The sequence below is a fragment of the Melanotaenia boesemani genome, chromosome 4 (assembly GCF_017639745.1).
Source record: "Melanotaenia boesemani isolate fMelBoe1 chromosome 4, fMelBoe1.pri, whole genome shotgun sequence".
NCBI lineage: Eukaryota > Metazoa > Chordata > Actinopteri > Atheriniformes > Melanotaeniidae > Melanotaenia > Melanotaenia boesemani.
In genome coordinates this window covers 19,601,891-19,626,021 of record NC_055685.1, presented here as the reverse complement: position 1 = coordinate 19,626,021, position 24,131 = coordinate 19,601,891, and the positions used below count along the sequence as shown (strand labels likewise).

Here is a 24,131-nt window from a genome sequence, read left to right as displayed (position 1 = left end):
ATACATATCCTTAGGTAATAATTTCACAAGTAGCCTATAATATTTTTGTTTAATTGCCTTGTTTTTACTTTCATACTTGTATGAGAAATCTGATTATGTTTTAAGTTTTTGTAGGAATATAAGTAACCACAGAAAAAAGCAATTTCAGAATTGTTCTTCAATAAGAATAACATATAATATAAAAGCTCATATAAGATTTTAAATATAAAATTCGATACTATCACAAAATAAAAGCAAATTTAAACTTATAACTTGTAACGACTGAGCTTCTGTGGAATAAGCAACAGGTAGCTTTCTCCAAAAAATGAGCCAAAATCTCCTATTGGTATTCACTTTTGTTTTGAGTTACTTGTTGGATTAGGTGATTGCACTCTCCTATAGTAATAAGAAAAAACAACACATATTGAACATTTTATCATCAGGGACAAACCATTTGCAGACAGAACATCTTGAAGCCTTCTCCTTATACTGGTCACCAGTCTTGGTCACTTTTTGCTGTGGGATGGAATCCCATTCCTCAACCAGAAGTTGCTGAAGGTCAACCAGCGTGCTTTTGTTTGTTATTCTATTATGTAAAGTATCACAAGGAGGATGGAGTTAGGTCCCAGATTCTGGGATCATCACTGGCTCCAGAATTTTATTCCAGTATGCCTGTCTATCATTTAGGCACCAATCAGGACTGGCACAAAGCTGGCAGCACTTCAATCTCAAAACTAGAGTCAATACTAACAGAATAGTGTAGGTGATTTTGGCAACATTGCTAAGAATTAGTTGCACATTTAGCTGTGTTGCTCGTTTCAGAGAAGAATGTTTCATACAAGTTATATTTGGTTATAAAAGCGACTAATCAGGCTTTCCAATGATGTTTAATACAACACCAATTAGTATTTATTAAAGGGGACAAATAATAGACCAAATGCAAATTTCCTTACTTTTTTGTGGTAACTGTATCTACACAAAAGTTGTGTAGATACACATATTTACATACATATTTAAAATGTGCAAAGGCATTTTTTTTTTATTGTATCAATAAAGTGTTGATGTAAAATACCCAACCCATTCAGAGATGTAAAACTATAATATTAAATCATCACACCCAGGAAATCACGTTTTGATGTTTTACTGATTTGGCAAATTTTTAAAAACAGATTATATAATTTCACAGCTTTAAATACAAGAAGCATATTTATTCATGATAATAGAAAACAAATAATGGAACATTTTCAAAGTTATAAGCCTACATGACATTCCTCAATACACTGACAAGAAACAGCGATACCAGTTACTTTTATAGCAGTTTTGAATATAGCAGGAGAGGCGAGAAAAAGAGACTCAAGAAAAAGAAACTCAAAGAAGAGGCTTGGTCACTTTCCAAAAAGAGAGAAAAGACTAGTAACGGATTTATAAAGAGAGACAGAAAAAGAGGAGACATATTAAAATTGGCACATTCATAGTACGTCAGGGTGTGCAGTAGTTAGTAGGGTTGTAACACCGAAGAAGAGGAGGGAACCGTTAAAGATAACAGCTTAAAGACAAGGACCATGCAGAGACTTCAGGCTGCTGCTGTCATTAGTGGTTATAACCACAGTAAATATGGCTGCCAGGTGACTGTAAAGCACAGATACATCCAACTTTTCATTTCAGTTTCTCCTTCTGTCACCGTGTTTGGCAACATGAATGAGGCTTCTTTCTGACCAGAGTTAGCACTTCTACTGAAAGTCTGTTTTCTCTACAAAAAACATGTAGCGACCCAAACAGAATAGCAGCTGCATCCAGCTGTACTCTCTCCAGTAACAGTACTCAAGGCTTAACAGAGAAAAGAAGGTGGTGTACATTCAGGCACTCTCAAACAGGCTCACTGCAACACTGTAATAGGTCAGAAGTTGGACAGAGTGTGCTCATGCAGCGTCAACCCAGGCGTCATCACACACACAGATTCAGATGCACATGAACACACATGCTCACATCAGCAAGCAATGGAGCACCTTTATATGCTAGCACACACACAAACACACTTCTCAGAAGAATAAAAATGAAGGAGAAATTAACTTCAGTCCAACAGTGGTCCTTCTCCGCTTTGCTCTCCCATAGGTGAGATGAGTGGTCTTTCTCAGAGCTGGTTCATGTTAACATTACTAATGTTAAAGTAACTTTGCAGTTGTAGCTGCTTCGCATCAGTAGCGTTTCAATGGCACTGCAGTGGTACAGTGGTGCTTCAAACTGGGTTGTCCAGTCGCCGCTGCAGTCCAGTCAGGAGCCAATTAAAACACAGGTTTGATCCCTTCGTTTGCTACAGCTCCCCTTCCCCATTCAGGTAAGTGCAAAAATCTTCTTCATCCTCAAAAATAACAATCTTGTCGCATTCTTCATCTTCGTCAGTGCCTGTGCTAATGCTGCCCAACATTGAAGCATTGGCATCGTAGACAGATCCAAGATCAGTATTCAGCAGAATACATTCTGCTCTGAATCAGCAGCAAGTGTTTAAAGCAGTCATAAGGGCTTGTCAATCACGGTCACTCCTGTAGTGGAGAAAACAAATATAAGTTAGGGATCCTCACATTTCACCTGCAGAAGAGCCTAAAAGGTCAAACACAGAAAACCTGCAATTTTCACTGGAATAGTGATCACAGTCATGAAGACAATCAGGATGTTTGAGGATTTAAGATGTGAATGAAATCTTTGAGGTTCTGCAGGAGGTCAGTCATCAAATTTAGACAGATTTAATTTAAACAGATTGATTTTGAGCAAAATAATTCATATTTCAGCAATCTGTATGCCTTTAACTGCAGCATGCATTTTACACAGTACGTTTAATCTGCTCATAACGAGATTTGTTCAGGCACATTTACTTATTGTTCATGTGTGACAGGCATGGCTGTGCACCAGGTTTCCTGTGGAACTGCATTGTAACACTATGAAACATGGCTTCAGAGCAAGTAAAAATGATAAAGTCAGATGATTATTAAGTGGATCTTTCACAGCACTAAATCATGGCTAGACATCGACATTCAGCATAAACATTCTGCTGAAACTCCATCGGCTACATGAACCGTCAGTGACGATGATGTCTCACTTTTACTCAGGAAAATGAAGAACCAGACGGCAGATGTCATTATTGATTGTGTGTAGGCTGAGACCTTCATCTCTCCTTATACTATAAATGAACAATAGAAAGATTCTTCAAGCTGAACTGCTTTCTGTCATATACGCTCCATGATGGATCAGCTTAATAATACTTAGAAAGAGTATTTGTTTGACTTGAGACTCATTCACCAAGTCTTTATTTGGTAATAATGAAGATTTTCCTCCACACACCTTACCCATGCTAAATGAAGACAAAGCTTCTCTAGACTGGGACCAAATCCAAACACTTGGGATGAGCTAAGACCAGTATTTCATCATGGATCATAGGAAAGAAAGTTGGACTGTTGGATGTCTTGGTGGTGAGCTGCTGCACAGTATACAACCTCCTTATGAGACTAAGTAAGGTTCAATGAAGCTTAATGGAATTAATATAGATTCAGTGTACTGATGCTACATAGACTGAAAAAACTAGCTCTATGTTGATGCTCATAGCAATGCAGATGTATATTTTCACTGTTTGGTAAAGTGGTTAAAAATTCTTAAAATAATCATCTTCCATCAACTCCATCATCTAGGCTTATAAACATTTTCCCACTAAAACCATTAACTCGATATTTTTAATTTAAACTTGTTCAGTGTTTTGCAGGGACTGAGTTTAAAAGTCAGATCTGCGTAGGTGACAAGGCTTGATGTAATAAATCCTGCTCACAGGTTTACACACCTTTAACCCTCAAACTGGCAGAACTCCAACAGACATACAAACTCTCTAGCTTCGGACTCTGACATTACACATTCCTCTGTAAAATACAAGTCAAAATACAAGTTTGCAGCTGAACACTGACCTGCATAGCTGCGGCCTGTGCTCATGCAAGTTGGCAGTAGCGTCCACTTATCAGAATTTGGATTATAGAACTCCACCGAGGCCAAATTGCAGCTGCCATCATCTCCTCCCACTACATATAGTAAGTTGTTTACAGCACACACGCCTGAAAACACAAACACACAACAATTAAGAAGGAAAAACCCCACATCTGAGGATATCTGGTGGACATACTCAACTTACCCGCATTGCGTCGACACATGTTCATGTCAGCTACTTGTCGCCAGCTGTTGGTGGCAGGGTCATAAACTTCACAGCTCTTCCTGACCAGTGGACCATCATGTCCCCCGACAGCATAAAGTAAACCCTTTAATACCCCTACACCTGAGAAAGATGGAATAAAAACCATAAATTACAGCAACAGCATGTTAATACAAAGTTTTAAAATTGGTCTGCTGGGGCCACTTGTTTTACCTGCTCCACTTCGTCTCGTGCCCATCTCTGCTATATAGCTCCATGTGTTGCTTTTAGGGTTGTAAGCTTCTACTGTACTTAAACATTGTCTCGTAGCCCCATCATAACCTCCAACAGCATAGAGGATCCCTGAAAATTACAGAGAGCATTTTTACAATTATTTTGTAATTTAAAACAAAATTTAGTTCAGAAAACAAATGACTTTATTTTAGATGCATTTCTTGCTAGAATATTTACTTGACTTTAAAAACAAAATGAGAATTATAATCACCATTAACAACACCCACTCCTACACTGCTGCGTCGGGTGCTCATGGGCAGCACATGGAACCACTCATCTGTCTTGGCATTGTACGCCTCAATTGTGGACAGACCTGCAAACACTCAGAGTGTTGATCAAAAACACCAAGAATTGTCCTGATACTGTCCTTACACACTTAACTGTGAATAAAGCCACTTAAAGACGTTTGTTCTAACCACAAAAAGATTACAGCTGTACCTGTGCTGCCATCAAATCCACCGACAGCGTAGAGGAGTCCGTTGAGAACAGCGGCCCCTAGTGTTGATCGCCGGTCCTGCATACTGCTTACACTAGTCCAGCGGTCCACCATCGGGTCGTAACAGTCGACCGTGCGCACACGTAAAGAGCCATTGAAACCACCGACTGCATACACACAACCTCCCATGTACACCACACCTAAAAAAATAATAATAAAAATAAAAGCATCAAGCGTGTTAACTGAATATATACAAAAAGATGCAACACTAACAATCTGCTCAATCTTAGTTTGATACAAAGATTAATTATTATTTAAAATGTCTACTTTCTTTTTGGTAACAATCTGCAGCAGGTGTTACAGACAGGTGGCAGCTGGCAGCTAAAATCACACTGGTTTTGAATGTCTTAAAATGTATTAGGTGCACTGCTCTGGAAAAGAATATGGATTGAGTCTAGAGAGCCTTTTTTTTTTTTTTTTTTTTTTTGCTGATGTCACAAAATCAAAATAGACCACCAAATTGGTCTCTTTTATGAGTCTTCTTAAATCATCTTGACACATGCACTGCAGCTTTGATATTTTCCAGACATTTTCTGTTCTGGGCTGCATGAGAGGACACAAATGATCTAACAGACAGACTGCACTTTCTGCAGACTTTACCCAGACAGATAGCAGAAAGTCTGGAAAGAGTCTTTATCAGCCAGTGTTTAAAAAGAGTAGGCGATACTCTAGCGAAACAACAACAATTAAAGATGAATGCAGGATCATACATTTTTCGGTCTTTATAACCTTCTCTTTGAAAATGTTGACAATCCTAATGATATGTCTGAATAAATGCAGTGTAGAAATCAACACAAAATCAGTTGCAGAGATGCAGGTGGCCTTATCTGCCATCCTTTTCATATATGTGCTATGTTGTAATTGCAATCACATGCCACTTTTTTCACGACTGTCTCGCTGACAACCTGATTCTTCAGAAGTTCTCCATTTGTTCATGAGTCACATGGCTTCAGTGAATCCAGCCTTTGGATAGATCTGGTGGAAGTTATTCAGAGACATGCCAGCAGGTGGTGTGCTGAATAAACAATTCTGCCTCTAGAAGCCTAACAGGAATACTATCTATGCTACTTTATATTATTAAGTGAAAACACACATGGCATATATCCACCAGGCTACTACTAAGTACCAGTAAAAGGATTAACTTCAACATCTGCATATCACAGAGCTGTAGGCCAACACAATCTGGTCCATCCCCACAGTCTTCTGAGAAATAAGGTCTTGTTTTACGTGATTATGAGGATGTAAACAGATTATTCTTTTTCAAACTCTTGTTAAAGAGCTTTTAGATGCATCTCACCAACTCACAGTATGGATACTGTATCACATGACTGCAGCATGCAAATGATACATTAATATCAAATATCAGTTAGACTGAAACTCAGAAGAGGAAATTAATCACACTAAGTATTTCTTAACACTTTATTTGCCATTTAATGGAGAAATCCTGATAATAAATGTATGATTTATGATTAGAGGTTGAAGACAGCCCAAACCCATTATTAGTTTGGCAATTCCAAGTAATCCTCTGTTACTATTCTCCAGTCATCAAAATATAACACAGTTTATGTTCATAAGCTGCTCCTACCTGCTCTGCAACGCCTAGTTGGAAGTTCAGCCACCTGGTACCATCGTTGATCCTCAAAGTCATAACATTCAACACTCCGGATAGCCTTTGGAGCCTGACCGCCAACCACCACCATAACCTGAACAAATCAGAAACAGGGGTTAAGAGAAAAGCTGTTCATTTTTTATCTGTTAGTAACTGCGAGTGCTTGACTCTTCTGATTGGGAGACTCTCAGTTGAGACTGTTTGTACCTTAGGACAGCAGGCAGGAGTTCTCATGCGAGTACGAGCAGTCTTCATCAGAGCTCTCTGATCAGCAGGCAGTAGGTGGTACTTCATGGCCTCTATCAGATAGTCCTTACATGCGCTGCTATTCTTTATCAAGGACTCCTCCTCCACCCGCTACCACAACCAGACAGTGACAGAAGAACCAATCAGCCAGCAGGATTTGCAAAGTGCTACAGTAGGCTTTGCTAACTTGAGGCTTTATTTATACAAAAAACACTGCAAATCAATGCATTTGTAGTATGTTATATATGCACTGTATTTAAATCAACATCAAATTGAGGGAGATATTTTTGAGTAACTTAACATTTAATGGCATAATTGTGTTTTTCCTAAAAAAAAAAGTAGTAAATAACAGTTTTAAAAGAAAATAAACATCACTACTAAAGTTGCTCCAGATCAGCTGTTCTGTTAACAATCAAGTCAACAATGTACATGCAGAGCCCTTTTTCAAGATCACTTTTTATTATCAATGACAACAAGCAACTGTTTGGAGCTTATATACATCAATATATCAAAATGTGGTTAGAGCCAAAATACCAAGCCTGCATTGCTTTGTATAAATATGTGTGAGTTGCATAGATAAACTATAATCTGGGTATTAGTACATTTTAAAATGGTGCTTCCAATGCTAAGATGAATTAGGTTTACCTTAGAATGTGTGCCAGTCTAAAAAAAATGAAATCTAAAGCTGCACGTCTATTCCTATCCCCTTCTGCTTTATGCAGTACCTCATTTGATACCAAATGTTCTCTGTTTGTGTGTTAACTGCCTCATGGTGAAAATCTTAGGCCTGGTTTTTACTCACTTTTTTTTAACCTATATTGTATTTTAGTTTTTTAGATTTTCCATTACAACTGGAGAAGTCAGAAACCTAGAAAAGATTAAGAAAAAAGGCTCCCCACAGACAATTACTTTGCAAATAAACATACCACAAAAAGTACAGAAATTTGTGCTTGGTTGATTATTTATCACTTTTAACAATACCAATTGGTGTTGTATTATACATTGTTGGAAAGCCTGATTTATCACCTTCACACTGAGGTATAATTAGTCAAGATTGTGCTTCTATGTAAAAAGCAACATGGCTAAGGTGTTGTTAGTCCGCCCAGCTATATTTTCTTGTTGGTATTCAGCCTTATTTTGAGATCTAAGTGCTGCTAGCTGTGTGCCATTCACTGATGTATTATTGGCACCTAATTGATAGACAGACATATAAGAATGAATTTCTGGAGCCAGTGGTGATCCCATATCTTTAGAATCTGGGACTAACTCCATCCTCCAGGATGACAACGCTCTCCCGACAGAGAGTGACTTCAGAATTTGGGAGTGGAGAGGGTGAAATGGCCTGCCATTACTCCAGACCTCAACACAACGGAACACTTGTGGGTTCAGCTTGGGTGTGTTGTGTATGCAAGAGTGACCAACACAACTATGCTTGTTGACCTTTAACAGCTCCTGAAGAATGGGATGCCATCCCACAGCAAAATGTGACCAGAGTGGTGGCCAGAATGAGGAGTAAGTGCCAAGCTGAAGTGTTTGTATATGAATCTTCAACATGCTACTGAGGTCCCTCAGTGTAAGTTGAACAATGTGTAAAAATGGCCAATAGGTGTTGTCTTTTCCTCATTGCTGTGGGAGAATGCAATCATCTGATCCACCAAGCAACTCTAAACAAGGCACAATCAATAGTTTATAGTTGTAGCTTGTTGTAAAGGTGAGTGTTGTAATCAATACAACACGCACTCACATTATTAAAGCTGAGAAATCGTCAATCAAACACAAATTTCCTTACCTTTTCTTTCAAATGAACTGATCTAGTTTTGAAAATACTTCTAATTTGCTTTTGTCCTCCATCCCTAGCCAGGTTTTTTTAAAAGCCACAACACAGATGCAAGAGGGGGTACAGAAGTCTAGTTCATCACTTGTTCTAGGAGCACTTGCATTACAATATAGCGACAGGGAGTCATGGACTTTTCTACAATGAAACCAAAAATATCACTACCCAAACAAGTTTTTTTCCCCCTCATCTATTGTATTAACAGTAAAAAATATTTTACTACACAAAGCAATTGTTCACTGTTTACTGCATGACCTCTTTCTGACAAACACATCTTTGTGGGTAATTTTAGGAAACAGGCCAGCTACCATAAAAAAAAGCCCACTTTCAATTTGGACCAAGTTACTTTTTGGATCCTGAAGCAGAGAGAACTGATGTTATTATTCTAAACCTGTCAGAAAATCTCTTTTTGTTGTCAAAACCCATCTGGGGCAGGAACTACAGTTTTTGAACACACTACAATGTGTTCAAAAACTGAAAATGAACCAAGACACATGAGAAGCAGATTTGATGTTTTCATATACTATAAAAAAATACTTACTGTCAAACACTGAAGCCAAAATATTACCTTTATATTCCATTCAGTATTGGTTTGAGAAAAAAGTAGCTATCATTTCTGTTTCACAAGTCAAACTTAAGCAAAAAGAAAAATCACAAAACATCTACTGAAAACTTTGTCTCATGTTTTCTTACAATAAGCCAGCTGCACATAATGAGCTCACATAGCCTGAGATAGTCACAAAACTGTGGTATAGTTACAGAAATAAGGGCTGATAACAAATGTCTTTCAGTCTTTTGTTGTTTAAAATGTCAATTAAGATTGTTGTAATTTATTTTTAAAAATCCCACATTGTAGTTTTAGACCATCCACGACATCCAGGTCCACCCCAACATACCTGGACCAGATATTCTCTGGAGAGCAGTGGCAGGCGAACATGCTCCATCAGGTGAGCCAAGTGTTCCTGGCGGACGTCTTTGTCATGGTTGACCCAAGCTATCACTGCTTCAAAAACCTAAGTAAAAGCCCAGACATGTAATGTAGTGTGATTCTTTAACTGTCCTCTGATGTCAGTGTGTACACTGAGCAGGTTGTAAGTGTGTACCTTCTCTTCTGTGGGGATGGTGAGCTTGTCGCTGGCGATCAGGCTAGACACTTGCTCCATGCCCAAATTAAGAAACTCTTCACTTCCAACCACCTCAGTAAAATGTTGCTCTGCCAGCACAAAAAGAAAGTTCAGCTACTTCTTTATAGCTGCAGACAAACTCCGAAGTTTTTCAGAGCTGCTTCTTCATTAATAAAACCTGACCTCATTCTGTCTCCTCTTTTGTTCCAAACTAATTTTAATAAACCACAAAGTCGTGTTGCCTCTCACATGCACGCTTAAGTTTCAAGGGCACAAACCTGCATAGCTGTTAGCCTGCGCAAGGAGTTGGGAGCAGGCGTGTAGGTCAGCGAAGGCTCGAATCCCCAGACAGTTGGACGGATGGAGCTGAGAGCTCAGGAACTCACAACAAGCCTTTTTCACCTCGTTGAGCTGGAGCAGTCCTGCTGCAGGCAACAGCGCCTGACAAACAGGAGTACAAGATTTCCAAGCAGGTGGAAGGTGTAACCCTTCACCATGCAATGATGTGACAATAAAAGTAACACTAGACCAGTTGAAACATGCACTGCTTAGTTTGGTAATCAAGTCAAATTTGCAACATGATTGCTATGTCCTCCTCAGAAACGTGCAGCTGAACAGTGTTTTGTACATTAAAACTAAATCAGATCTTTCATGGACCTGTTTGAGCCCATAACTGCTGCAAGTCTATTCAACATGGTAGCATGCCATAGTTATTAAGCTGATTCATGTGTGTTTACCTGAACATTATCTTCTGTGACCTGGATCTCTGCAGTGTAGATGTAGTCCACCAGTAGACCCAAAGTCCAGCCGTCCATCTCCTTTATTCTCACTCGTTTCGCTCTGCTCTCTGCCATTTCCCCTATTTGTACAGGTATAAATGGTGTATACTCCATCAAAATAAGAGTAACAACTGCGTTGTGTGGCAGTCAGCTTTAAAAATAAAAACGGTAAACACAGCTGAAGGTCCTTACCAGTGAACATGGCGTGGAAATATGGGCTTCCAGCAGCCAGAACCACTCTGTGAGCTGCAATCTCCACATCCTCTGCCACTATAGTTACATCACACAACAGGCTCTGGCTGTATGAAGGAGACAGAATGCATAAAGGAAATGTTGCCCAGTTAGCATTCACTTGAAGGCTCACAAAGGATTTAAGGAAAATGAAAAGATGGATAACTAAAAAAAGAGAGTGTAAAACACCTGCGAAGCTCATTCATGACTTTGAATGCCTTCCTCATGTGCCGAGGGTTCAGAGTGACGGGACCCTGCCTCTCGACTCCATCTTCTTTGTCCAGAGAGTGTGGACAAAGTCTAGTGCACCTGAGAGGGACAGTACAAACAAGATACTAAACAAAGCAATGCAGGTAGTAAGATAAATCAAAATCAGTTTTTCTTTTGTTTTGTTTTTGTTTTTTTGTTTTTTTTATTACTTGCTTGGGGTGGCATTTAGCTCAATTGGAAAGCAACCCCCCCTCCCTCCCTCCCCAACATATAAAGAAAGCTACAGCTCCTCAACACAGCTGACCCTGGTTCAAATCCTGGCCTGAGGCGCTCTGAAACATGTAACCCCTCTCTCTGACCCCTTTCTTGTCCAGCAACTGCTCAATAAAGGCCACTAGATCCCACAATTTAAAAAAAAATTGCTTTCTGTTTAAGCCTTGGTTTGGTCTTTAAGGTATTCATGACTAGTTTCATAAAGTTTATAAACAGGAATATACACTCAGTGGCCACTTCAGTAAGTCAAATCTTGATAACTGATCAGGGCATTTCCCAGCAGCCCTGTCAGACATATAGCATTAGGTTAGTATTACTACAGTGATCTGTGTAAATCTCACCTGATATGCTCAATTGAAGTATCTCAAACTAGCACAGAAAGTTACACAGAAAATGTCAGGCATACACCTACTTTCTTGATAATAATAGTACTATTATAAAGCTCTTTATATGATTTTACATCTATTTTCTTCTAATTATTGCTATAACTGATACTTAAATCTGAAATGCTGCACATATTTCAGGGTTTGATTGCAATCTCACAAACATGCTGTAGAAGATCATTTACTTACATACCTTAACAATGTAATGCTGCACTATGAGTAAAGGATCCCAACTTCTGGACTGTTTTAATTTGTGGTTTTACAATTACGTAAAGAGCCAAAAAAACAATCAGAGCTGGGACATTCCTAGTATTTGTGGAAGACTCCTCACTTCTGAGAACACCTTCAAACTCTGTCACCCATATAAACAACATTTATCATTAGCCTTTAAAACACACCAACACGCCTAACTTACACTTTGCACTTCTTCTGTACCTGTCCTACTTTTACTCTGTCCTTTCAGATATTGTTAGATATGCTTACACCAGAAGTGTAATGTACTGTAATGAAGTTTGAACGTTGGTCCTCATTTTGTAAGTTAGTTTAGACTAAAAAAAATTATGTAGATGTAAAATTTGGTAAAGAAATGAATATTTAGTCAAATGTAGTTAAAGTTACACAAAGAACTGATGCCATTTAGAAAACAAGTGGCCCTTCTGTGTGAAAGCATAAAGCATCTGGTGTGCTGAGGGGAAATGAAATGTTGTGTACAACATATGTTTTGGGATTTTTTTAAACTTGGCTATTTAATCTAAGTAAATTGGTTCCTACAATAAAAAAATTGCATAAATCCCCCAATCTAATATTTAATGAATAAATTAATAAATACTTTAGCCAAGATGTAAAATATTTGAAATGATGGAGTGATTATAAATTAAAAATAATGGATGTAGTTAAATAAAAGTAGGTTAGAATTCTGCCTCTGAGCTGCGCTGGGGTAGAAGTATTAAAGTAAATATATACTTGATAAATTTCAAAAACCTCTGGCCTCTTTCATCAATAATAAAACATCCAACATATAATTTATACTGCTCGTGGCTAAATCACGTCGCCCCAGTTTTCTGTCACAAACACACCCACACACACACACGGCTGTGTAGCAGTTCACACTCATCCACTCTGCCACAAACAAAACACCTCCGTTTTCCAAACATTTTAACACCAGCACCGACCCTGCAGGCTGCACAGTGAGGCGAGGTGATTCGCGGGTTTCGGTCCCCGGTGTCGGCGATCAGCCTCACCGGCTGGCCGTTGTCTCTGTCAATGCGGCACCATCCGTCAAGCAGCCACTGGGAAACGTCAACACACACACACACATACACACACACACGGTACTTACAGCGGATGACTGTCCATGATTTCGGTGTTTTTCAGAGGCTGAAAACTTGGCCCAGCGGCATGCACCATTCCATATCCACAATGTCGTCTTTGATGGGTCTGAATTCAGGCGTGAATCACGGCGATAATCGGTCCAGAGGCGGAGAGGAGGGCTGACGGCAGCCCCATTAAAGCTCTCTGCTTCATATAAATACACAGCTCGACCGCGGGGACACTCTACAGACACGTTGCGATCCAGCCCGGCAGCTTTGCCCAGCGGATTGTCCTCCTCTATCGTCCCCAAAACACGCAAGAAAAGAGCCCCCAACGTGTCAAACAGGGTTTATTTTGGCTCTGTTTTCCTCCCTCTTCCCTCTTGGGTGTAACTGGGTGCGAGAGGAGGACGGACAAGGATACCTGCTATTTTCCAATAGCTGATTAAAACGCACAAACAAGGACGTGTCGGCAAAGACGGTCCTGGAAGCGGCCAAGGCGTCCCAGAAGAAAGAGCTGTCTCCCTCTAGCTGTGGAAGACTGACCAGAGGAGGCCCAGTGAACACAGAGGGGCACTCATTTTCTGATGGCTTAATATCTTATCATTATGATCAGTAAATAAAAAAATATTTTATTTACTCTAAAAATGATAGCCAGATAAGTAAAAAAAAAAAATCTTTCATTTTCCCATAAGTTTTCATTTAACTAAAAAACGACCTCTTTAGATTTAATGTTTTATTAATCATATTTACATTTAAGACTTGATGTTAAACCTAATCTGATTTGATCCCTCAAAAATATCTAAAGTACTGTCACATTATTTAATGCATGCCTGATAACAGCTGGAACTTTGACTTCACATCTGTTTTGTTCACTTTTAAAAAGTCACATTTTTGCTTATGATGTTAGTATTTTGTTAGATTTTGTCTCATTTTAATTCTGACCCTATATATGACCATTTTTTAAGCTTACAAGTGGCATTTTGTTATCTTGATGGATTTCACTCCTTCAACTTGTTTAACATTTCACAACTTAATTTCAGTTTAAACTTCATTAAAGATTTGAGGTCTCGAATGAATATAACACATTACGTAACATATTTTTAGGTGTTTTATAATCAATTTCCCACAAGGACACTAGCTATGTCTGCAGCTGGGATTAACATGATATTGTGAAATATAATATTAGAGTCCCAAGAACATGTTCTGAGTCAGTGAGGAAGCAAATAAATGTATACCTTAAAAGTACTGACTCCTGCATTTCAATTGAAAACCAAAACAATCTGTTAGAGTAAAATAAAATAAAAATAAAATGTACAGTGAGGTGGTTGCATAAGTGCCCACCCTTAAACTAATACTTCATTGAAGCACATTTGACTTTAATCACAACATTCAGTCTTCTTGGGTAGGTGTCTGCCAGTATGGCTCATCTTGACTTGGTAATATTTGCCCACTCTACCCTGCAGATACAGTCCAATCGGCCAGATTGTGATAACATCTCTTCAGGTTACCCCACAGATTTTCTGTTGGATTTTGGTCTGAATGCTGGCTGGGCATTTCCAAAACTTTTTATTTCTTTCAGTAAAGTTTTTCTTGTGTTGATATAAGAATGTATGCATTGTTGTGTCAAAAGGTGAAATCTTTCCTCAGCTTTCTAGCAGTTTTCAGCTGCAGATTTGGGGTATTTAAAACTGTGTACAGTTCCTTGACTGAAGCCCTCCAGTTGAAGAAAAGTAATTCCAAATTGTGTTAATAAAAAAATTCACAATCCAGCTTTACATCGGGACCAAAGACTTCTGCTTTTGCAGAAAAGCCTTGTCCTCAGCGCCCATCTGTGAACAATTTTGTCTGGCTGTGCTGTCAGAGAACAGGCAGGAGCTGTGAAACTGAGCAGAACAAGTCTGTCGTGGTGTGAAAACATGGAATAAATCAGAGAAAACAGGCTGTTCGAAAGCTCAGTCTTCACTTATCAGAAGTCACACCACTGTCATGGTTTCAATGCAGGAGTGATGTGAAATTATGCTGGTTCTGTTAACATAAAAAGTTCACACCCCCCTGTTATAATGCTAGGCTTTTGTGATATTAAATAAATGAAACAACATTAAATCATTTAAAAACTTTTCCCACCTTTAATGTGACCTGTAAACTGTAAAAACAATCAAATCCATTAGGTTTAAAAAAACAAACAAACAAAAATTAAACATACAATAATCTATTTGAATAAGTGTGCACACGTAATACTTTATTAAAGCACATTTTTATTTAATCACATTATTCAGCCTTGGGTAGGAGTGTACTAACATTCCACATCTTAACTTGGCAGTGATTGTCACTCTTCCTTCCAAACCAGTCCAGATATGTCAGATTGTGAGTGCACCATTTTTCCCTTTGAATACCTTTTTTTCTTCTTCTTCTTTTATAGGTGGTGATATTCTTTCTTTCTTTTTTTTCCTTTTGTTTTCACAGAAAACATACCTTTTGGAATAATGTAAAAAAAAAAAGTGTAAATTTGTCTAGCTCTGTCAGTGACTGTTTACATCAGGGATCCTCAATCCTGGTCCTCGAAGGGCTGGTGTGCTGCACGTTTTAGATGTTTCCCTGCTGCAACACAAATGACTCAAATCAATGGGTAATTAACAGACTTGGGCAGAGCATTTCTGCCCAATTTCCCATCTGAGTCAGGTGTGTTGCAGCAGGGACACTTCTAAAACAGGGCTACTCAATTTGGTCTTATGAGGGCCGCAGTCTTGCAGGCTTTCACTATTTCAATGCTCCAACACACTTGACTCAAATTAAATGGATCCAACAACTATGAAGTTCTGCACAATGGCTCATTGAGTCAGGTGTGTTGGAGCAGAGATACATTGAAAACCTGTTGGACTACAGTGGTTGGGGGACTGAACGTGGAGGACTACGGCCCTTAAGGACCACAATTGAAGATCTCTAGTTTACAGTGTGTTAAATGGTATATCCACTGCTGATTTGAACTTTTTTGTGACTAAAGTCCTTCTGATACTTCTCAACAATGAGATCTATTTTTGTTTTGTAAGCTCTTTGCAAGCCATGGGTTTTGCTGTTGCAGGCAACTGAAAACATGCCAGGGAATTTAAGATTAATCAGTACAAGATGTGTACCCAATTAAACACAATTTTACAAGTTATGTCTCATTAAAGGTGGGAAAGGATACAATGCTAACCATTTTCTAACATAAAACCTGACATATTCCTTTTATTTACACTGTAGCAATTACACATTAGATGTACAATGGGTTAAATAACTGAAAAAAACATTGCAAGTAACATTACCGCTAATTTTTTTGCAAACTCAGAGGTCTAAGTGGCCCATTATTCAATCGTCTGAAAGCATAAATTTAAATGCTAATTTGAGATCAATGTTCTCAGCTTTGAAGAGTCACAGTTCACATTTAACATATTTTCATATTTCATTTAAGGATTTCGCAACCCCTTTATAATATTACAAAGTGGTTTTCATTCCGAGCATTATTCCTTGATAAGAGTGGTGGAAAACCCTTTATCGTACAGCCAGAGTTTGACTTGTTTTTCAGAAAATGAAGAAAGACTAAGATGATACTTCAGCCCAGATTCAAATACAAAAAATTTTATTTTTACAGTAAAAAAAAAAAAAAAAAATACAGTATTGGAAATATTTTAACGACAGAATACAAAAAACACCAGTCTAAATACAAATGTACCCACATGTCCGGAACGACAGCACAGCAATCTACTTTGAAAACAGGATGACGAAAGGAAACTTATAAAATATTTGGAAAGCATGCTGCTCTGTTTACATACAATTATACTTCACTTTTATCCCTCAATTATCCCCTCTTCCATGCACTCCAAATAAAGCCAGTATGACAGATGAATGCAGGTATGCATATCCTGTTTCAGCACCATTTCCAGCCAGCTGCAGCACAGTCTCAGGTCAGTGAACATTCTGGAGAGTTGTTTCTCTGGCCTGCTCCAACCCACTGTTCAGTGCAACAATACTCTATTAGGACAGCAAATCATTATATTTCTTTCTCAGATTGTTGGTGGGTTTCATGACTCTCATTGGATGCATGGTATTTTGAATGTGAGGCAGTTTTGTTTTTTTTTCTTCTTAACTTTGTTATTTTAGCTTGGTTTTAAAGGAGCAGGTGGCAGATTTGCAGAGGCCTGCTCCAGAAAAGCCAGTGGTCCGGGAGGGGGAAGGTCTGTGGGTTTACGATGCTGACCGCTCACATCCTCAAGCACCTGTTGCCAGTGATGCAGCTTAGTCAAATGCTTCTGAACCAGTAATTCTTTCCTCTGTAGCTCATTACGCAACTCTGACACATCCTGAAGTGAGAAAAAACAAAAAAAACATGTACTTGAGAGAAGTGAAGTCACATTACTAATAAATAGGAATACATAAATCAAACGAATTACCTCTTTAACCACCTGCTCTGGTTTCTGCACAGATAGCTGGAGCCTCTTCTGTAAAAAGAAGCACTCTGTCTGCCGAGCCACATCCAGGAACTTTTGTATGCACTGGTCCACGCCTACAAAAAATCAGATACATACGTTTTAACATAAAGATTACAATGTGAGATAAACTTTTACGGAAATGCAGGACTACACTGACCGGTCCGAATTTCCTCCTGGTCTGTCCCGTTGACATAATCTTGGCTTACCAGGGATGCAAAACAGGCCTATGGGATAAACAGAATGTCATCAAAGGATGTTTGTTTTTTGCTCTCTTTTTTAATAATAATAATAAAAAAATAAGTAGTTCATCCTGGGGTTGAGTACACCTGGTCCTATTTTGTTCTGTTGGTCACAAATTAATGAGAAAGGATGAAGCGCAGACAAATGTGTGTCTTTTGCAATGATCTGCATATGAAAATAGTTTTCTACCCTAAGTCACATATTGCTAAATTAATTGCCAGTGACTACAAATGCCACTTTGTCTGGAATGTGCATAAATTATTTGTAGGATGGTGAAGATATAATTATTCCTGGACAACATTTTTTTTTTTTTTTAATTATACAAACCCTAATGAACAACATTAAACCACAAATGCTTATTAAGTTAATACAGAGGTACAGTAAAGAGACTCTCTTATAGGCTGCTACAGTATATTGCTTTTATCTAGAAGGCTTGCCTGCCCGGGTTTACTTCCAAAGGGGCATGAATAATACTGGCCACAGATGGTGAACAATGATTCCTTCTTTTTTAACCAATTCATACTGGATGCGTTTGTTATTATTTTTTTTTACTGTACTCTCTGCAGACGGTACAGTATTTGTACAATACAGTACAGTCTGTGCCAAAAAATATAAATATAAAATATAAAAATAAAATTTAATTGGTGACAAGTTATCAGTGTTCACCACTTAATGCCAAGGCGGGAAATGAGAAAATACAAATGAGTACATTAAACCAAATGAGACGCCAACAAGTTATCCCTATTTTCTGCATGGTTTCGTTCAGGGAGGGCGGTTGGCATCTAACATCGGTTAAGATTGTTTATGGATACAAGAAAGCTCTGCCAGTTTGTGTTGTTATTTTGACGGCAAATTTATGCCAAAGAGAGAGAATGACAAAGAGAGAGGTCTCCAGGCTGTGTCACCACAGCAAAGCTAACACAGGGATGAAAGTGGAGCTAGTCTGTGTTAACTTAATGCTACTTAAGTTATTTTAGCAATAATCCTCAAGAAAGCTGTCGTGAAAACATACAATCGTTTCACAGTCAGTTGATAAAACTGTATGGTATAGCCACGCTATAAACCGTATTAAAATGTAAACGAGCCACACTAACGAAGCTAACAACAATTAGCACTCGCAGCTACCGGAGCACATCAGCCTCCTACCTCGAAAGAAGCCTCCAGTTCATCCACAAGCGTGTTGTTTCCCTGGGCCCGGGCTACACTACTGGGAAAGCCCGGCTGACCCGGTCCACCAGGTCCACCGACAGGATGAGCACCAGGTGGCTGCTGGCCGGGAAATATCCCACTCATGGACGAAGCCATCTTGCTCCAAGTGTGGGCTCCTCGATTTGCACATGCGCACAAAACAGTGTAGATTTGTGCACACAGACCTAATGTTCCAAGCAGTCAGGAATCCATGTGTTAAACTTCAAATATAATACCAGATGTTACAGCAACACTACTGAGCTAATACGGTATATTCAAAGGCAAATTATCTAACCAAAACAAAACACAAAGTGAAAATTAAATACAATACTTACAATACATACAAAAACAAAAGTATGAAGACACACAAGGAAATTGACTAAAATAGACACAAAAACTTGATGCAAAATTACATATACAAAGAGATACAAACCAGGCCACAAAATTAGCAGTCACATGTCTGGAAAATGGTGAAAAATGAGCTAAACAAGACTTAAGTATTTACAAAAAAGCAGACTCAAAACAATACGGCTTGAGCATCAAAACGAGCAATGATTTTAACCACAAAATGTTTCAGGACCATTTACTTGTTTTTAAGAATAATATCAGTAAAACAGCCAATAAATGTAGTAATTTTATGTTTCAGTGTCTTTTTTCCCTTGTATGTGGTTTTCAGTAAAGAAATGTCAGAGCACTTGAGAAGCAGAAAACACAAATCTTTATACTATGCAACACCTCTGAGATCTATGAAAGCCATCTCTGTGATTTAGCTATTATTCACTTAAAAGTAAATTGTAAACAGGCTGCATTTATAAAGAGCTTTTCAAGTCTTTTGGACCACTTTGGAGCACTTTCATTATCACCCATAAACTCGTGTAGCACGTCTTATTCTGTACAGTCTTAACGGCCATATTGTTGTTTTTTTCTAACCTTTTCATACAGAAACACCAATTGCCAAAAAGTGATGGATGTGCAGGGTTCAGTGTCATTCCACATGTCAAAATATCTTCGGCGGCTCAACACGCCAGGTATCAAACTACTCCTCCTATTCCGTCTAAGCTACAGATAGTTTCAAAGATCAAGATCTTAATGTTTCTGATTTTGTGATGACAAGCTGAATAGATCACTTTAATATATTTGAGTTCCACATACTTTTGACCTTGGAGTATACATCCATCTCCAGACATCAGAGACACAGTATCAAACATTCACGCTGATAAGCTTAATTAGATATCTTTATTTAACAATTTGTTTAAATTTTCAGTCTGTGTATTGTAATAGTTTTGGAAAATAAACAGAAAATTTGCATTAAATACTGGCTAAAAAACTCTTCAGTTCTTCCATGTAAGTGTGACTGCATGGGCTTTGACCCTAGTCCATGTGGGAATACTGATTTTCAGTCTTGAAACTGATAAAAAAAAAGAAGTCTTCAATATGATCAGATCTGCTTCCATCTTTCAGCCACTGTGGGCCAGCCCGGCAGCAAACTCCACCAGTGTACGCGTTGGCCTTCCAGACATGCCTTTTCTCAGGTAGGGAATTTCATCTTTGTTACTCATTACACCAGCAATGTCCAGATGAGCCCAGTGAGGAGCTGTAACAAACTCTTTCAGGAATGCAGCTGCTGTGCACGCACCTCCAGAACTTGAAATAAACCAACAGACACACTAGTCAAAAGCTGGAAACAAGAACCAAAAAGGGACTCTTCTGCTACTCTGATGCTTCTGGCAGGAAGTGAAAGGGACCACTGAGAGCAGTAGTCAGATACATACCGGCTGTACTTGCCGATGTTGTTGAGGTCCGCCAGCTGGCTGTCAGTCACCTGCCTGGTGTAGTGATGGAACAGAGGCATCCGCCACACTCTGTCCCCTGTCACAACACTAGCCTGCACAGACACACACCATTTGTCAACAGAGGAGCTAAGAGGCTGACACATTACATTTGTGTTCATTGTGTATCTGTGGTACCTTGTACAGCTGCCCCCAGAGCCAGTCAGAATTTGTAAATACTCCTGTTGCTGCTGAGCCAAGAGCCACATCCATTGCACCTATGTGAGAGGAAGCCGTATTTTTATCACTGATCATCACACAACCTTTAATAATCCATAATCAGGTTATATCTTTAAAATATTAAAAAGGCATGATATCATTGTGTAAAAATCCCACCTGTTAGCGTAGCAACATTAACAATAGCTCTAGGGTTGAAAGTGTGTCCATAACAGAGTGCATCAGCAAGGACCAGTCTGCCCTCTGCATCTGTGTTATCAACCTGAGCATGATGGTAAAAAAAACAGTTTATCAGCACACAAACATACCAGTGCACGCTGTTTAAACCTGTCACTTGTCATTTTGGCTTCACCCACCTGGATTGTTTTTCCATTTTTGGCTATGACAACATCACCTGGTTTAGTTGCCTTTCCACTGGGCATGTTCTCACACAGCGGAGCCAGACCTGATTTAAGTCAGAGCAGAGAGAGAGTCTATTTTTAGGTATAATAGACAGCCGCATTTTCCCTGCAGAAACCTTTATGAGTAACCTCTGGAGATGCCACAAATTTCTAAGGAAATTAATATACCCTCCTCCAAGTGTACCGTCCCATGAATAATGAAAAATAAGAACATAGGACAGCAGACAAACTCGCCTCTTCATCATGGCTCTATGGACTGTTGTGGAAACACAGGCAGCTAGAAAATCTGTTAGTTCCTTGAAAAAAAGTTCCATTATGGAAATTTGACTCACCAACAATATTGACAGGCAGTTTAAGAGACGCTGCTGTGACGATGGATGCACATACAGTGGCGGCTCCACCCATATCAGCTCTCATCGCATCCATAGAGGGAGAGGGCTTTAGAGAAATACCACCACTGCAAACACAAACAGGAAACAAGTTGGCACAAAGACAACACACAGCTTTGTGTAAATATGTTTTCAAACAGATACAGCAGAGAGCATGTCTTGTATTATGGCTTACCTGTCAAAAGTGATTCCTTTTCCCACAAGAAGCAGTGGTGGCTGCTTACTATCAGGCGAACCATTGTAATGTAGCTCCAAGAATACAGGAGGCTCCTCTGAACCTTTTGACACACTGAGGAAAGCTCCCATCTTCTGCTCCTGGATCCAAGCCTGGGATCTGGAACAAAAAAGTAATAATAAAAATAATATTCTCTAGCAACTGTAATGATTTCCTAAACTGAGTGAAAGGATTACCATAAGTCTTTAGTAGAATCCCATTATTTTATACAGTTCATTTACATACAGGGGAGCATATATTTGAATCTGTATGCACTGCAATATAATGTAAGATTCAGGCATTTCATGTTGCTACTGACACAGCTCAGTTAATTTGTACTTATCAGATGCATTGCAAAAAAAAGAAGAAGCTATGCAGTCTATTTCTTCACCTGAATAGTGATAAACATAATGCCAGTGAAAGAGTTCCATCAATCCTGAAAAAAGAAGCACAAACCTCTTATTTATTGCTACTCGATCAGAGTACGGAGCTAGTTTCTCTTCAATGGTATTTGCAAAAGCAGTAGGTGTTATGTGATTTGCAGGGGCTTCCATGAGCAGTCGGGCCAGGTTTTGGCCTTCTGCATACACAACACCTTTCTCCCAGCCTTCTGCATCAGCACTAGAAATAGACAGACAGAAAAGAACCAATTATCTAATGTTGTAAACCACTATTCACAAAAATGAAAAAGACCAATGAAAATCAGTGAACAGCAGCTTGTCAGTTTACCTTCCACGAAGCTGTGTGGTTACTTTGGTCTTCTTCTTGGACTTGAGTTGGTCATAGTGAAATAAGCCAAGAATAGCACCCTCTGCTGCTGACTGGGCGTCACCACAGCTGTCTACTTCGACATGGTTCACCTCCATGTCCTGAAGTAACCGGCAGCCAGCTGATTGCACATATACAACAGCAAACATATAAGCAAAGTACCAACTTAAAATATACATTTATACAGGTCTGGATTTTACCTGATACAGCTTCCCTGATGTTCTCTTTACTGGTGTCCCAGTTCTCAGCATTGCAAACACCTGCTCTACTTTTGCCCAATCCAACTACTGCCACACATGGGAAATCCTGGAAGAGATACAGGAAAAATTACTAAAAACAAACAAACAAACAAACAAACAAACAAACAAAAAAAAAGAGACTGGATTAAGATGGTACTGGGACACCTTCTCACCTTGTGAATTCCATAAAATATCCTGCTCTTGCCTTTCTTAAGCCCTGGTCTAGAGCTGGGAAAAAATAAACAGCATATAAAGCAAAACTCTCAACAGAATGGACATCGCTGGGGCATAAATTAGTTAGACGGGTCTGTTTTCCTAATCTCCCATTGATCTGATCTGGATTCCTATCCCTATCCTAATGTCTCTTAACATTTTAAAAATATTCACACATCCTGTCAATTCATACAATATTTAGTTCTGAAATTTTTCCTTTTCTTCTTCTTCTTTTTGTTAAAATATGATGATGACGACAATGACTTGGAAATATAGATGAATGACACTTGCCATTAGCCATCTGTTGTGGGAAGGGAAAATTTGAAATGCATTAGACCCCCCCCCCCCCCCCCCCCCAAAAAAAAACAACAAACAAACAAACAAACAAACAAAACGAACAAACTCACATTTCCAGCAACTCTGAGAGTTTTCCAGATAACGACTGATCAAAATCTGCTGCAGTTTCTGTCAGCTGGAGGCCGCCCTTCTCTCCCTCCTTCTCAAACACTCCCAACACCAGACCCTGTAGAGACATAAAAACACATGTTGTGACTGACAAACAAGCTCACACCTGCAGTTCACACTTAAAAAGAAATAAATATGAAGAAGAACACTGAATTAAATCTTATGTGAAATAGTGCCCATGTAAGTCACTGATGTAACCATAGGTAACGGTCAGTGCTTCGTCAACATATCAAATCACTCACTTTTCTCTTGTCCGGGTGAGTCTGTGAGGCTGAAAATGGCCTGCAGAGGTTGGTCCACACGGCCGTCCGCACGGCTTTCCTCACAAGAAGCATTGTTACCTTCTGGACATGTGTAAATTCAAACTAAACGAATTATTTAACAATTCAGAGGTCGAACACTCCCCATGTGAGAAAGGAAAGGTCGCGCTAATGTTGCGTCACAAGTATGCGACAATGACTAGCCTTTGTCGCCACCTAGTGGCGGATGTAAATCCTGCTTTGTGCAATTTTCATACTAACACAACTAATTATGACCTGCCTACAAAGGAAAAACTATTCATATTCAGTCTATAGTAACTGTGTAATCGTTTTTAGCCTCTTAAGG

General features: G+C 39.0%; 3 protein-coding genes across 3 annotated transcripts; all 3 read right to left on the bottom strand.

Annotated features, from left to right (window-relative positions):
* Positions 1–1,104: 1,104 nt before the first annotated feature.
* On the bottom strand, positions 1,105–13,455 carry klhl2 (kelch-like family member 2). Its single transcript, XM_041984060.1, has 15 exons — positions 12,963–13,455; positions 10,947–11,066; positions 10,719–10,825; positions 10,485–10,606; positions 10,026–10,188; positions 9,727–9,836; positions 9,520–9,636; positions 6,751–6,900; positions 6,520–6,637; positions 4,877–5,074; positions 4,650–4,751; positions 4,379–4,507; positions 4,148–4,288; positions 3,927–4,070; positions 1,105–2,519 (listed from the first exon to the last, which is right to left on the bottom strand). Exons 1-15 carry the CDS (start codon positions 13,028–13,030, stop codon positions 2,491–2,493), a joined length of 1,818 nt encoding a protein of 605 aa, XP_041839994.1. The 5' UTR covers positions 13,031–13,455; the 3' UTR covers positions 1,105–2,490.
* A 3,080-nt stretch (positions 13,456–16,535) lies between these two features.
* med28 (mediator complex subunit 28) lies at positions 16,536–18,981 on the bottom strand. Its single transcript, XM_041983542.1, has 4 exons — positions 18,789–18,981; positions 17,560–17,626; positions 17,364–17,476; positions 16,536–17,273 (listed from the first exon to the last, which is right to left on the bottom strand). The coding sequence occupies exons 1-4, from the start codon at positions 18,945–18,947 to the stop codon at positions 17,070–17,072; spliced, it is 543 nt and encodes a 180-aa protein (XP_041839476.1). The 5' UTR covers positions 18,948–18,981; the 3' UTR covers positions 16,536–17,069.
* Positions 18,982–20,047: 1,066 nt separating this feature from the next.
* lap3 (leucine aminopeptidase 3) lies at positions 20,048–23,889 on the bottom strand. Its single transcript, XM_041983535.1, has 13 exons — positions 23,768–23,889; positions 23,468–23,583; positions 23,021–23,075; positions 22,809–22,914; positions 22,570–22,729; positions 22,297–22,461; positions 21,802–21,960; positions 21,570–21,694; positions 21,193–21,281; positions 20,996–21,098; positions 20,798–20,877; positions 20,603–20,715; positions 20,048–20,474 (listed from the first exon to the last, which is right to left on the bottom strand). The coding sequence occupies exons 1-13, from the start codon at positions 23,858–23,860 to the stop codon at positions 20,288–20,290; spliced, it is 1,551 nt and encodes a 516-aa protein (XP_041839469.1). The 5' UTR covers positions 23,861–23,889; the 3' UTR covers positions 20,048–20,287.
* Positions 23,890–24,131: the final 242 nt, after the last annotated feature.